The 16,661-nt window shown below is 39.8% G+C and overlaps 1 protein-coding gene across 2 annotated transcripts in view; it reads left to right on the forward strand.

Annotated features, from left to right (window-relative positions):
- Positions 1–16,661, forward strand: part of LOC126343639 (DNA helicase MCM8-like) — a 146,102-nt gene that overhangs the window by 35,958 nt on the left and 93,483 nt on the right. For both annotated transcript variants that reach the window (XM_050001955.1, XM_050001954.1), the window contains exon 4: positions 11,500–11,653. In XM_050001955.1, coding sequence (XP_049857912.1) covers positions 11,500–11,653 — 154 coding nt within the window. The remainder of the gene's footprint in view (positions 1–11,499; positions 11,654–16,661) is intronic.

A 16,661-nucleotide genomic window follows, 5' to 3' on the forward strand; every position in this document is an offset into this window, starting at 1 on the left:
TATTGGTTATGAATTGTAGATTAAAACTGAAGAAATCGTAAAAAGGTAGGAATTTAAGGACATTGGACCTGGATAAACTTAAAGAACCAGAGGTTGTAGAGAGTTTCAGATGGAACATTACGACACGATTGACAAGGACAGGGGAAAGGAATACATTAGAAGAATAAAGGGTAGCTCTGAGAGATGAAATACGAGGTGCATTCAAGTTCTAAGGCCTCCGATTTTTTTTCTCCGGATTGGAAAGAGATAGAAACATGCGCATTGTTTTAAAATGAGGCCGCGTTCATTGTCAATACGTTCCAGAGATGGCAGCACCGTACGGCAGATGGAATTTTACCGCCAGCGGCGAAAATGAGAACTGTTTTAAATACTTAAAATGGCGACATTTTCCTTACTTGAACAGTGCAATCATTCGTTTTCTGAATTTGCATGTTGTGAAACCAATTGAAATTCATCGACAGTTGAAGGAGACATGTGGTGATGGAGTTATGGATGTGTCGAAAGTGCGTTCGTGGGTGCGACAGTTTAATGAAGGCAGAACATCGTGTGACAACAAACCGAAACAACCTCGGGCTCGCACAAGCCGGTCTGACGACATGATCGAGAAAGTGGAGAGAATTGTTTTGGGGGATTGCTGAATGACTGTTGAACAGATCGCCTCCAGAGTTGGCATTTCTGTTGGTTCTGTGCTCACAATCCTGCATGACAACCTGAAAATGAGAAAAGTGTCATCCAGGTGGGTGCCACGAATGCTGACAGACGACCACGTGGCTGCCCGTGTAGCATGTTGCCAAGCAATGTTGACGCGCAGCGACAGCATGAATGGGACTTTCTTTTCGTCAGTTTTCACAATGGATGAGACGTAAATGCCATTTTTCAATCCAGAAACAAAGAGCCAGTCAGCTCAATGGAAGCACACAGATTCACCGCAACCAAAAAAATGTCGGGTAACCGCCAATGCTGAAAAAATGATGGTGTCCATGTTCTGGGACAGCGAGGGTGTAATCCTTACCCATTGCATTCCAAAGGGCACTACAGTAACAGGTGCATCCTACAAAAATGTTTTGAAGAACAAATTCGTTCCTGCACGGCACCAAAAACGTCCGGGAAGGGCTGCGCGTGTGCTGTTTCACCAAGACAACGCATCCGCACATCGAGCTAACGTTACGCAACAGTTTCTTCGTGATAACAACTTTGAAGTGATTCCTCATGCTCCCTACTCACCTGACCTGGCTTCTAGTGACTTTTGGCTTTTTCCAACAATGAAAGACACACTCTGTGGCCGCACATTCACCAGCCGTGCTGCTATTGCCTCAGCGATTTTCCAGTGGTCAAAACAGACTCCTAAAGAAGGCTTCGCCGCTGCCATGGAATCATGGTGTCAGCATTGTGAAAAATGTGTACGTCTGCAGGGCGATTACGTCGAGAAGTAACGCCAGTTTCATCGATTTCAGGTGAGTAGTAAATCAGAAAAAAAATCAGAGGCCTTAGAACTTGAATGCACCTCGTAGTGACGCAGCAGAGGATCAAGTAGGTAAAAAAGACGAGGGCTGGTAGAAATTCGTGAGTAACAGAAGAGATATTGAATTTAATCGATGAAAGGAGAAAATATAAAAATGCAGTAAATGATGCAGGCAAAAAGGAATACAAACATCTCGAGAATGAGATCAATAGGAAATGCAAAATGGCTAAGCAGGGATGGCTAGGACAAATGTACGGATATAGAAGCATACATCACTAGGGGTATGGTAAATGCCGCCTACAGGAAAATTAAAGAGACCTTTGGAGAAAAGAGAACCATCTGTATGAATGTCAGGAACTCAAATGGAAAACCACTCCTAAGCAAAGAAGGAAAAGCAGAAAGGTGGAAGGAGTAAGTAGTATACAGGGGGTCTATACAAGGTTGATGTACTTGAGGGCAATATTATGGAAATGGAAGAGGACATAGATGAAGATGAGATGGGAAATCTGATACTGTGTGAAGGATTTGACACAGCACTGAAAGACCTAAGCTAAAACAAGGCCTGCCCGTCAGAGCTACTGAAGTCCTGGAGGAGCCAGCCATGATAGAACTTTTCCATCTGGTGAGCAAGATGTAAGAGACAGGTGAAATACCTTCAGACTTCAAGAAGAATATAAGAATTGCAGTTCCAAAGAAAGCAGGTGGAGTCAGGTGTGAAAATTACTGAACTCTCTGTTTAATAAGTCATGGTTGCAAAATACTGACATAGATTCCTTACAGACGAATGGAAACACTGGTTGAGGCCGACCTTGGGGAAGATCAGTTTGGATAGAAATAAAGGAACCTGCAAGGCAATGCTGACCCTAAGAGTTATCTTAGAAGAGAAGTTATGTTTATAGCATTTGTGGACTTAGAGAAAGCTTTTGACAATGTTGACTGGAATACTCTTTCAAATTCTGAAGGTGGCAGGGGTAAAATACAGGGAGCGAAAGGCTATTTACAATTTGGACAGAAACTAAATGGAAAACAGTGGTTGAGATGGGAATGAGACAGGGTTGTAGTGTATTCCCGATGTTCAGTCTGTATATTGAATAAGCAGTAAAGGAAACAAAAGAAAAATTTGGAGTAGGAATTAAAATCCAGGGAGAAGAAATAAAAACCTTAATGTTTTCTGATGATGGAAGAGCAGTTGAATGGAATGGACAACATCTGGAAAGGATGATATAACAACAACAACATCACAAAAGCAAAATGAGGATAATGAAATGTAGCCGAATTAAATCAGGTGATGCTGAGGGAATTCGATTAGGAAACGAGACACTTGAAGTAGTGGATGAGTTTTGCTATTTGGGCAGCAAAATAACTGAATATGGTTGAAGTAAAGAGGAGATAAAATGTAGACTGGCAATGGTAAGGAAAGCATTTCTGAAGAACAGAAATTTTTTTAGCATTGAGTATAGATCTAAGGGTCAGGAAGTCTATTCTGAAAGTATTTGTATGGAGTGTAGCCATGTATGGAAGCAAAACATGAATGATAAACAGTTTATACAAGAAGAGAATATAAGCTTTTGAAATGTGGTGCTACAGAAGAATGCTGAAGATTGGATGGATGAACCATGTAACTAATGAGGAGGTACTGAATAGAACTGAAGAGGAATATGTGGCACAACTTGACTAGAAGAAGGGGTCATTTGATAGGACATGTTGTGAGGCATCAAGGGATCACCAATTTAGTATCTCTGGGAAGCATGGAGAGTGAAAATCAGAGACGGGGACCAAGAGACAAATTACACTAAGTAGATTCAGGATGTAGGTTGCGGTAGTTATCATATCAATCAATCCCTAAAGTTTGTACATGGTGGAAAAAATAAACTTTTATAGGGAGTCCCAGGAAAAATCAACATTCAGGGATATGACAGAAACAATCATTCAAAGTAAGAAAGACTAGTAAACATGGGCTTTAAACTGCATTCTTTAAGAGTTATGAGCAGTTCTTAATCTTCAGTACTTTGAAAGAGATCTCTTCTACTTCGAACTCTTTGCTTTCCATGTTTTGACAGGTGGTTGTATAGATCAAAACAATAAAAACCTGGGTCTAAAGTGCATAACATAAAAGCTATTATCACTTGTTCATCTTTGCTACTGTGAAACATCTGCTGAGCAGGTGCTTATAGCTCTTAACATGTGCATTTTAGAGTCCATGTTCACTAGACAATTTTTTCTTGAATTGGTCCATGCTATCACCTCTCAAAATATGAAAAGCAAAGAGTTTGCAGTAGAACATATTTCCTTCACAGTATTGAAGATGAAGTACTCATAGCTCCTAAGGTCTGCATTTTAGAGCCCATATTTACTAGACTATTTTTGTTTCAATTAGTTGTTCTTGTAATATCCTTGAATATTGAATATTCTCAAAAAAATCTCTGCATTCTTGCATTCTTTTGTAACTAAGAGTGGGGTCACCTCAGTTTTATCAGTATTTTCTAAATGTTGTGGTTATAATACCAGGAATAATCTTTTTGCCCTTAATCAACTTAACTTGGCTCTTACTTGTCCAGACCAGTATACATGAAACATTCAATCTCTGTCCACAAATCTTTCAAGTCCACCTCATTCAAATTAAGTAACATCTATTTCCTTTTTAAGTAGGGTTATAGCAACTGTGTCTCTACTCCGACAAGATAAAAACTCTCCTATGGATTTATTGATTCCAGTAACCATTGTGAATGCTGATACCTGCATCTTTGCAGGCACTATCCATGGAGTTAAAAGTATTTCTGTCAAATGTGGCCTGTCAAATAGTTGCTCAAGAAATTTTTGGGGAAAGTGTTCAGAACTGCATAGCAAGATGGCCTCGCCCATACATCTTGCAGTAAGTGCGTGGACATCAGCCTGTGCACAGTGCATTGAAGTTTCTTATTACTACTATTACTTTATTAGGGTATTTCTGCACTAAGCAACTTAGACTCTCTTTGGAAATGATCATATGGCACTGTTGGCCGGGAGGCCCCATTCGGGGAGTTTGGCCGCCTTATTGCAAGTCCTTTTTAGTTGATGCCACTTCATGCGACTTTTGATGATGAAAATGATGATGAAGGACACATGTCCCCTGCCAGGAATCGAACCCCTAGGCGCCCTGTGTAGTAGGCAGTAACGCTACCACTATGCTATGGAGGCGGACTAGACTCTTTTGAATGATTCTGCAACTGTTGTAGCAGAAGCAGATGACTGGTGAAAGCATTCTGCCTAATTAGAGTGCACTGTGGCCAGCAACAAACATCAGGATAAGTTTACAAATATTACTTAATTTTGACTTAATTAGACCTGATATTTTTATTTATTGCTATAAACACACCCCTTTCCCGATAATCCTGCACATCTTTCAGATATAAAGTCCATGTGGGTTAAATATTTTAGAACTATCTATTTCACATTTTACCCAGCCTTAGTACCAAGTATACTTTGGAGTCCAGAGCTTTGCTACAAGTGATATAGCAGTTAACTGTTAGAATCTTTATATTTTCAATCTCTGCAATATGTTGCTGATCTGGGTTTGTTTTTAGTATGTAGATTGGCGAGCATTTTTCAAATGACTTCAGAATTTCATCTGGTCTTAAAAAGAAAAATTGCAATATTTTGCTAACCAAATAGCTGCTTTCACTGTGTGGTGCAGCTCTTTGCCATGCAGGAGGGGTCCTACAGTTCCACATCCCATAGTGTAGGTCCAGAAATCTATAGTGAAGAATGTCACTTAATCACCAGAGCCTCTCTAATACTGCAGATGGTAAGTTTCACTTGCAGTTTTCCTGCCAGCTACCTATAGGAAGTGATGATGGCCTCAGAACCCAAGTGATAGGCATTACTGGTACTGACATGAGTTAAGACCTGTAGTTAACTGGACCGTACACCATTGATCTGGTACCACCACATCTTGTATGCCTCCCTGGCAGAAGTACCTGGTATACAGGGTTTTCCTTTCTGGCCCTAGGTGCTGTATTCCTAAGGTATCAATAACCTGCCTAACATTGAAATTCCACGTACATAACAAAAAATGTCATTCTTACATGCTTGTGCAGCTTGTTAGCAGCATGTTAATGCCATATATTGTTACTGCAAATGGATTACTAGCTATGTTAGCTAGTCCCATCCTACATTGCGTAAACAACTCTTTCATAACTGTCAGACTGATGTCCTTTTTTTTTTCTGAGGATTCTTCTACAACAATTGTAATCTATCTTCTTATGATCTTGTTGTATACAACTAAGTCCTCTTAGCTTTGTTTTTGCTAAATGTCAGTTTCTTTAATCCTTTTATGGCAGTGACTGCCGTAACAATTGAAGCAAGCAAAATGCTGAATGCAGCCTGTTGCCACAGCAGTTTAATGCTGCCTATGCTGCTGTTGAAGAGTCGAGACAATCGCTTCTTTCTCGTTAAGCTGTGAAGAACACAAGATACACTTGATCGCAGCAGTAATGATGAACTCTCACCATGATTTATCATCTGTTTGAACACCTGCAAATGGCACTTGAAAGTACAGTATATGGCTTGGTGATCAGTTCCATGTCAGTGCTTCTGGTGGACCCACACCTCATTTTATAGTTTGACATAAAGCTAAGATATGATGTTTTAAGGTAAATATCGAGACTCTGCAATTTCATGCTATGAGACTGAATTGTTGTAGACTGCAATAGAACAAATATTGTTAACAAATATCTGTAAGTCACCCAAAGCCTTTGCAAAGCAGCTGAGGTTCAGTAGCAAAGTGTTCATGGTGAAGTCAGAAGTTAAAGTAGTTCAGATAGTTTTATTTTTTATTATTATTTTCTTTGCCTCCTCCTTCAGATTCAGGATTATTTGTTGTCCAAAAAATTTTATGCAATTTATGCCAATGGCAAGCCATAATTTTTGTATGTGACCTGCAGTTATTACTCTCCAAAACATAATCAGTTAGAAAGAATGTCTGTAATTTGAGAATATAACAGAAATTTACTTGACTGCCTGTGCAATTTTCAGAATAATAGCCTGGCACATTGTTTGTGTGTTTGTAGCACGAGTGGGCACTTAATCATACTGCTGATGCCCTCAGTGTGTGTAGTAGTTGAGCCCCTGTTTGTATCTGACAAGGGGATCTTACAGATTGGTCACCCTTTTTTATTTTTTTCACGCTTATAGTACTTGAAGGTCAGTGACTGGACATCAGTTCTTTGTGTCATGTATGACACAATTATCAGAAGAATCGAAAAAATAGTCTTGAAGGTAAAAAAAGTTCTGAGCATTGTTAAGGACAAAGCATTTGTTGTTCAGTAACAGATTCACCATTAGCTCAGCATGTAGCATAACTAGATTGTAATCACAAAGTCCGCAGTCAAATGTTGCTTTTCCTTTACTTTTCTTTAATTCCACAATTATTAAAAACAATTGAAATTGTTAATTATCGCATGTTGAATTGTGATTTTTAAATAAAAATAGCATTTTTACTACAGGACATGAAAATAAATTAAAATATTCTTGAAGATGTGTGAAATGCCTTTTAGTTTGTTGAATGGGGGGAAATATCTGTTTGATGTGTCATATATTTGTGCCAAATTTTAATTTATTGGGAATACTCACATTATCAAGCAAACAATAACTAAAATTAAACAATGGAAACTCCAGGCAGGAATATCAACAATGTAGGAAAAGACAGATTACTACTTGACCCACGTGTGGCTCGTGTTCCCACCATCACCTATTTTTCACCCTGTTTTTAACGTACTTCCATCTCACTACATTAATTTTTTTTTTTATTATTGTCACCGAGTTGCTGCTTTGCTTGACCGTGAGCGGCGTTAGCAGTGCATATCGATATATCCCCTCTCACTGTATCTTTGCTCGACTGCTATTACTTCCCGGTTGTTGTCTGTCGTAAACCAGTCCAGGTCGGGGAGTTCGAGTTGCGAGTTCTGTTTGCCAGTCAGTTGGAATGCCTCTGGAGTGCAGTCCGGACCTCCCAGTCAGGCAGTTGTAATGCGGCACTAGTGCAGTCGATTTGGAGCAGCAGTGAGCTCTGCGTCAACATGGATCACCCTACCATTGCTGCCACGAATCACTTAAGTTGGGCAATGGCCTTGGAGGATCGTCGGTCAGTTGTCGAGAGAGTGTGTGTGTGTGTGTGTGTGTGTGTGTGTGTGGGCACAGCAGCAGCAGTTCGGGCCCTGGCAGTCAGTTGAAATGCGTCTGGAGTGTAGCCCGGGCCAGCCAGTCAATGGCTTGCTGCAGCAGTGAGCCCTACGCGGACATCGCCCGCCTGACCATTGCCGTCACGCATCACTTAAGCCAGGCTTGACATTTGATGGATTGTTGGTCGGTCGGTTGATTCAAGGACTTCACCATGTGGCATAGTCGACTGTGCCGCTGATGGTCTCTGCACAGTGTTGGACTCTGTGTGGAGTTGTCCGATCGGTACGAGCATCGTTTGCTCGCCATCCCAGGACGTGAAGTTTAAGAGGTTTTGAGCATTATTTTGTTGGTTCCGGAGTTGCTGCTGTGGAAGTTTTCCTGTGAGCAACAATGAGTGAAGTGTTCGAGATAGCCATCATCAGGTGAAATTGATTCAATTAATTTATCCATAGATAAGTGCACCAGTGTAATTTTCTGCCTTGTGGCCATTAGTGTTCTGGTTACCTGCCCTGACTGCTAATGTAAGTTCAGGCAGTGTTCATTTTGGGTTAAGTTAACCATATTATCTTCTTTCGTAGTTAAGTGAACCTGTGGAATTTTCTGCCTTGTGACCATTAGTCTTCTGGTTACCTGCCCTGGCCACAAACGTAATTTTTAGGCAATATCTCTTCCCTACCAGTTGTTGCTGCCCAACATGGTGTGTAGTTTTGGCAACTCAGTTCACAAATGCGTTTGTTTGGGGATAGTGATACTTGTAACATTTTGGGGCCTTGAATTCTTGTGTACTCCATCGTGGCAAGCAAGCGGTTGGTGAGTCTGTCAGTGACTGTCCCTTGGTTGAGTTTGCACGAATTAAGTGTAGTTGGACTCACCACCTGTCTCTCCTAAGTGAACGAGGGCAGACCGGTCCATTGGAGTCTCCTGAGTGTAGTTCTCTTAATTATCCTTTTCGCAGTCTTAATGTTGTTGTAATTTAACTGTATTTTATATTTTTAATTTGGCAAGGGTAGTTGTGGTCCTTCAGCCCTGGAAAAGTGTTTTTAGAGTTTCCTTCAAGTCCAGACATTATCGCCTTCTGCTCTTGAAAGGTTATTGTAATTTCTTCTGAAAGATTTTACAAGTTATTGTGGGCCTTGCGCCGTTGGTGTTGCAAAAAGGAAATTTTTAAACTTAAAGTATTGTTTTACTGATTGTTGCAATATATAATGCCTTAATTTACAGGATTTAACTTTGTGGCCTTCAACTATCTTATTGCATTTGTTTATCTCTTTCTGTCCGTCTTGTGAGCCACCAGCCCTTTTAGCATCTTAAAACATTGTGGCCTTCTGCTTTCAGTAATGATCATAGTATATTTAGAATTTTGAAGATTTAATCCGGCAGCCTTCAGCCACTCCACATTCTGATCTCATATATGTATACGATTTATCTTATTCATAAATTTAACCATGTCATGTCTTCTCGAAATTGAACTTATTCTAAAGCATCTGTTTGGAGGCCTTCAGCCGCGAAGCAAATTTAATTCTTTCAAAAGTGTATTTGTGAACTAAATGATGATAAATTACAATTGTGAAATGAATCCAACCGCAACTCCCTTCGCCCTTTCCACAACCCTAATTACCTGTTAGCCCTGCGAGATTTAGCAGACATTTCACTACTTACCACAAAGAAGCCAGATCAAGTTGCAGGCAGGCACAATTAAGAGACTTTATGTAAAGTTTTTGGCCACAGCCTTCATCAGTAAAAGACACACCATCAACACACACAAGTAAGCACACCTCATGCACACATTACCGCCAGCTCTAGTATCTTTCGGGCCAAGATGCTGGAGTTGACAGCCGTGTGTGTGTGTGTGTGTGTGTGTGTGTGTGTGTGTGTGTGTGTGTGTGTGTGAGAGAGAGAGAGAGAGAGAGAGAGAGAGAGAGAGAGAGAGAGAGAGAATGGTGTGTTTTCTCATTCACTGATGAAGGCTGTGTTCGAAAGCTTTATGTAAATATATTTTAATTGTTCCTGTCTGCAACTTGATGTGTCTTCTTTATGATAAGTAACAATCTTTATTTTTCTACATTGTTAGTAATTAAAATTAAAACCATGTTTTATTAAAAAATTATGATTCCATTTTTGTTAACTAACATTTCCATTTGTTAATAAATATGTAATTAAAAATAGTATGTTCCTTGTAAGATTCAAATCAGCATCTTTTTCATTACATTCCAGTTACTCTATACACTGAGCTACCAGTGAATTCAGTAACTGACTACAGTTGTCTTGTAACTAATAGCGCTCGTTAATCTTAATGTCCCCTTGAAAGATTTCTATATTTGATACTATATGATACACACATCAAAACACATTTTTCACCACCTCGGTTCAGAGAGTTCTGGAACTGTACTGAAAATTGGAATAGAGACCAACATAAACATAATTTCTGCCCTTTTTATTGCTCATGAAAACCACACATTGCATGTTGTACCATCATACAGTGAGACCTTCAGAGGTGGTGGTCCTGGTTGCTATACACATAGGTACCTCTAATATCCAGTAGTTTGTACTCTTACATTGATGCATGCCTGTTCGTTGTGGCATGCTATCCACAAGTTCATCTAGGCACTGTTGGCCCAGATTGTCCCACTCCTCAATGGCGTTTCGGAGTAGATCCCTCAGAGTGGTTGGTGGGTCACGTCATCCATAAACAGCTATTTTCAATCTATCCCAGGCATTTTCGATAGGGTTCGTGCTGGCCACTCTAGTCGAGCGATGTCATAATCCTGAAGGAAGTCATTCACAAGATGTGCACAATGGGGGCGCGCATCGTTGTCCATGAAGTCGAGTGACTCACCAATATGCTGCCGACATGGTTGTGCTATCGATCTTAGGATGTCATTCACATATTATACAGCCATTATAGCACCTTCCATGACCACCAACGGCATACGTCAGCCCCACATAATGCCACCCCAAAGCAGCAGGATCTCAGACAATTGTCTGGTTGAAGGCATATGCGACACTCATTGGTGAAGAGAATGTGATGCTAATGCTGAACAGTCCATTTGGCATGTTGTTGGTCCCATCTATACCACACTGCATGGTGTTGTTGTTGCAAAGATGGACCTCGACATGAACGTCGGGAGTGAAGTTGTGCATCGTGCAGCTTATTGTGCACAGTTTTGAGTCTTGACATGATGTCCTGTGGCTGCACAAAAAGCATTGTTCAACATGGTGGTGGTATTGTCAGGTTTCCCACTGAGCCCTAATCTGTAGGTAGCAGTCACCCACTGCAGCAGTAGCCCCTGGGCAGCCTGATCGAGGCATGTCATTGACAGTTCCTGTCTCTCTATATCTCCTCCATGTCCGAACAACATTGCTTTGGTTCACTCTGGGACACCTGTACACTTCCCTTGTTGAGAGCCCCTCCTGGCATAAAGTAACAATGCGGATGTGATCAAACCGCGGTATTGACCGTTTAGGCATGGTTGAACTACAGACAACATGATCCGTGTACCTCCTTCCTGGTGGAATTACTGGAACTGATCGACTGTCAGACCCCTCTGTCTAATAGGCGCTGCTCATGCATAGTTGTTGACATCTTTAGGTGGGCTTAGTGGCATCTCTGAACAGTCAAAGGGACTGTGATACAATATCCACAGTCAACATCTATCTTCAGGAGTTCTGGTGATTCAAAACTTTTTTGATGTGTGTATTTATTTATCTCTTTTTTTTCATATCATAGTGCTACTGCAGTATTGCTGCACATCCATGTAAAATGTCTTTACAATAAATAATTAATAATTTATTTTTTAAATGAGAATGATATTATTATTATTGTACTGTAGATTATGTCAATTGTAAAAGTATTTTGCTAAGTCATTTTTATATCTTAGGTTGTTTCAGACCAACTCCAAGCTAAGCTGCAGCAGCGAGTAGCAGCGGGATTGAAGGCTCCAGCACAATCATTAAGTGTTCCTACAATCAGATCTCGGTTGATAAACTATGAACCAGTCATACAGTTAAAAAATTTGAAAGCAAATTATTATGGTAATGTAATATAGTCCGTATATCTATTTGCTAAATAGTGACAAGTTTTGTTCTGCATTTGGCTTCTTTCAGCTTGTGGCATTTGGCATTATACAGAGATTTTATCATGTTGTTAGAGACATTGGCAGAAGACAATTTGCATTGAAGTATCGTGTGGAAAATTAGCTGTAATAAATTATATATCCTTGTTAGTATTGGTAATTTATTCAGTCAAGGATCATTTTACAGTTGTATAACATTTGGTAGCTAGCTTAGTACAAGGAAAAATATGTCACTTACACAAATATGGGAATATACTCATGTATTTAATGAGCAGCGGCAGATGGTCACCATGGCTTTCTTGGCAGAGCCATCCCATCTGTTTCCTAAAATTATTTCAGAAAATCACAGAAAGTCTAATTAAAGACAATCAGGTAGAGCAAGAGCCTCTATATTCCAAAAATTGTGAATTGTGGTTTATTAGTCTCATAACGTACATAATCTAAATCATTCGATTCAGGTACAGGAGGCACGTCAAAATTTTGGTAAAGTTTTATCATATACATACAACACCTGATTTTAACAAATGGTACCATAATAATAATACAATTTTGTTACACATACAATAAAAGACTAACAATTAATTACCCCTTGCTCAAATTATCATGTCATCCTCTATGAATTCTTCTACTGAACAGTAGCATTTCTCCCACAGAATCTGCTGTAGCCTTATTTTTAGACTCTCTGGCTTCATATTAAATATATTTTTGCCCATTAGCTTGTTGTATATTGTTATCCCCATATACTGTGGAGTTCGTGCATATAATTTCAAATGGTGTATGGGTAACATAAAATTATTTTTATTTCTTGTGTTGTATGTGTGGTTAAAATGATTTTCCTCAAATAATTTTTGTTTGCTGTGTACAAAGATTATAATTTCAAAAATGTATATGGAGGGAACAGTTAGGATATGCAGGTTCCGAAATAATGGGCAACAAGATTCTGTTTGTTGTGCACCACACATGTATCTTATAATTTTCTTTTGCAGTTTCAGTATTTGAGATACACTACTTGAATTTCCCCAGAAAATGATACCATACCTAATGACAGATTCAAAACTACTATGATATGCTATTTTTCGTGTACTCATGTCAGTAGAATTTGCTAGTATTTGCATTGCAAATGCAAAGCTGCTTAGTTTATTTGATAGGAACTCAATATGTGTACTTCAGTTTAAGTTGTTGTCCACATTTTGTCCTAGGAATTTGATTGTGTTAACTTCTTCCATAGGATGATTGCGATGTATTTTAAGATCCACACATTTCAAATGTTTGGTTTTGAAATGTACCATATTGGTTTTTGCAATGTTCAGTTTCAAGCCATTTAACTGGAACCAGTTTTCTAGAGTACCCATTGTGCTCACAATGGAGCTCTTAATTTTTTCTGCATCATCTTCAATTAAAACAGAAGCATCATCCGCAAACAGAACAGACGAGGAATTTATATTTATGGGCAAGTCATTTATGTAGAATATGAACAGGATTGGTCCCAAAATGGAGCTTTGAGGCACACCTTGTGATACTTTACTCCATTTAGAATAATAATTCACTGCATTTAATTTGACACTTACCCTTTGTTTCTGTTGTGGAAGTATGTGTGAGCCATTTCAGAGCTTTGTCCGTAATCCCATATTCATTTAATTTGCAGATAACCAAGTCATGGTTCACTGAGTCAAATGCTTTTGAAAGATTGCAGAAGATACCTGCGACTTCACTCATCTGATCCAATGATTTGCATATCTTCTCAATAAAGTTATTTACTGCATCCAGTTTTTTTTTCCCTTGTTGGAATCCAAATTGGTTACTTAGAGTAATATCATTTTTTACAATAAAATTTTTGATCTGATTTGCAGCTACTTTTTCTATCACTTTTAACAGGATTGGGAGAATAGAAATAGGGTGATAGTTCCCATACCTTCCCGCAACCCTTTCTTGAACAGAGGTCTTGGGCATATTTTAACTCATCTGGAAAGCACCCCTGTTCAAAAGATTGGTTGATTATTTTAGCTAGCGGGGTTGCTATTATGTCGTATACTGCTTTAATCACTGTACTTGGTGTCCCATCCCACCCAACAGAATTTTAATTTTTTAATGACAATATAAAATTTTTCACATCCTTTATTGTAACCTTTTTTTTAAAAAAAAAAATCTGAGATACTCATCTTCTTGGTCGAGTCCAAACGGATTTACTTTACTCTGATATCCTGCTACATCAACTTCTGGCTTTGCTACATTTATGAAGAATTCATTTAAACACTCTGATATTTGAGCTGGGTTTCCAACAACATTATCATCTACTTTAATTTTGAAACTTCCTGGCAGATTAAAACTGTGTGCCCGACCGAGACTCGAACTCGGGACCTTTGCCTTTCGCGGGCAAGTGCTCTACCAACTGAGCTACCGAAGCACGACTCACGTCCAGTACTCACAGCTTTACTTCTGCCAGTATCCGTCTCCTCCCTTCCAAACTTTACAGAAGCTCTTCTGCGAACCTTGCAGAACTAGCACTCCTGAAAGAAAGGATACTGTGGAGACATGGCTTAGCCCAGCCTGGGGGATGTTTCCAGAATGAGATTTTCACTCTGCAGCGGAGTGTGCGCTGATATGAAACTTCCTGGCAGATTAAAACTGTGTGCCCGACCGAGACTCGAACTCGGGACCTTTGCCTTTCGCGGGCAAGTGCTCTACCAACTGAGCTGCCGAAGCACGACTCACGTCCGGTACTCACAGCTTTACTTCTGCCAGTATTCGTCTCCTACCTTCCAAACTTTACAGAAGCTCTTCTGCGAACCTTGCAGAACTAGCACTCCTGAAAGAAAGGATACTGCGGAGACATGGCTTAGCCCAGCCTGGGGGATGTTTCCAGAATGAGATTTTCACTCTGCAGCGGAGTGTGCGCTGATATGAAACTTCCTGGCAGATTAAAACTGTGTGCCCGACCGAGACTCGAACTCGGGACCTTTGCCTTTCGTGGGCAAGTGCTCTACCAACTGTGTGTGTGTGTGTGTGTGTGTGTGTGTGTGTGTGTTTGTGTGTGTGTGTGTGTGTCCCAACAGAGTTTTTGACCTGTGTGAAATCCCAATAATTTGTGTGTTTCATTACCATGTCTGGAAGCATTCAGACATTAAATTGTGTTGCACCTTTCAATGTTGGTATCACTTTTGATTAATGTTGTGTCATCTGCATACTACATTGCATCACTTGGCACAACTGTCGGTCAATTATTTGAATAAGTAATGAAAACGAAAAGTCCAAGAACAGATACCTGAGGTAGGCCTACACCTTTTTCAACTAGAAGACATTCTGACTTTTCGTTATTTACCTTTACTACCTGTTTTTTTACTTTCCAAGTAAGGCAGCATTAGGGATATAGGATATAGCATTCTTTTCACCTTTATAGTGGTGTTTTTGATAAGAATGTTGTGGGAGGCCCTATCAAATACCTCCCTTTAGTCCAACAGAGTTGCACAGATTATTATTATTATTATTATTATTATTATTGATATTGTTGTTATTGTGCGATTTGGATGGGCAGTTTAAGGGTTTCCCTGCTGATGAGAATGGTGACAGGCTGAAAATTGAATAGGTTTGTGTGTTCATGGAGATGATCATGGAAAAACAAGAGTTTTTGGTTAAGTTCTTTTGTTGTTTTTGGCATTTGTAATAATAGTCCTTCATAAAAGTTGAAACTGTTTTTCCTACAAATTTTGGGGGGCTTATCCAACGTAATTGAGCTAGTGATGATGCATGTTTGCTGTGTAAGACAAGATATTTGTGATAGCTAAAGTTGCAACTACTTAACTTGACATCAGGATAGAGGCCCCAGACTTAAGATTACAATTCCAGTGCAGTATTTTAAGGCTCTGGGAAGTCTAATGGCAGGCTACTATGACCCAAAACAAGTTAAGAGTGATTTAAGGGTCCACTTAGGGGTGGTATACATCTTTCCAGGCTTCTGGGAAAGATATCATTGTGCTGTGCTGATTACACATTGGCCACATGAGACTCACCCGCAAGGTCCTTCTGTGTCAGGAGGGTACTCCTCACTGCAGCTATGGTAGTCTACTGATGATAGCGCATGTTCTTGTTGGGTGTGCCCTGCTGACCAATCTGTGGCACGCTCTCTGCTTACCTACCTCTCTACCTCAGGTGCTCGCAGATGACGTGAGAGCCACTAACAAAGCATTGCATATCCTGAGGGAGACAGATTTTACTCTCCCACTCACTCTCTTCTGCTTCCAGTGTTAGGGACGGCTGTGGGGGCGAGAGGCTCTCCCCCCTCCCATGTGGTGGTCCCCACCAAGCAATGGCAGAATCCTTTCTTCCCATCTCACCTTGTTGTGCTTTTAGTCCCCCTTGTACAAGATGCTGCCTGGTTTATCTCTCTTCTTTTACATATTGTGTTACAACTATTGTCACATCCTTTTAAACTCTTTGATTTGCTTATGTAGTTTGAACAACCTAGTCCCCATTGTGTTAGCTTTTTACCCTTTGACATGTTTCTCTCATGATAAGGAGGGACTGATAACCCTGTTGTTTATTCCCTTAAACACATAATCATCATCAGCATTTATGACAGACTTTTCTGGATGCAAAAATTTCTTGCAATGACGTAGGGACATGTAGTCGTGTTGATTTTTGATGAGTGATCAATATTCACATTTTAGTGATGATCGGCAGTAGCAGAATGATGCAATGAGATGTTTAAGTGTGAGATGTTTAAGTGTGACTATATGAGAAATAACTGATGGGTAAAAGAGAGAGAGGGGGGGGGGGGGGATCTAGAAATGGCAATGTTAGGTGAAATCGAAAGAGTAAATCAAGACATAATCTCTCTGCCAGTTAAAACCATTAAATCTCTAAATGAGTTAATTTTCAGAACAGTTCCAGATGACAGATGAAATCAGAAGTGCTTCAGAGAATTTTCTGGTTTTATTTTTCAGTCAGTACCTGGTAAACTTGAAGCTAAG

Source organism: Schistocerca gregaria, chromosome 1 (genome assembly GCF_023897955.1).
Source record: "Schistocerca gregaria isolate iqSchGreg1 chromosome 1, iqSchGreg1.2, whole genome shotgun sequence".
Taxonomy (NCBI): Eukaryota; Metazoa; Arthropoda; class Insecta; order Orthoptera; family Acrididae; genus Schistocerca; species Schistocerca gregaria.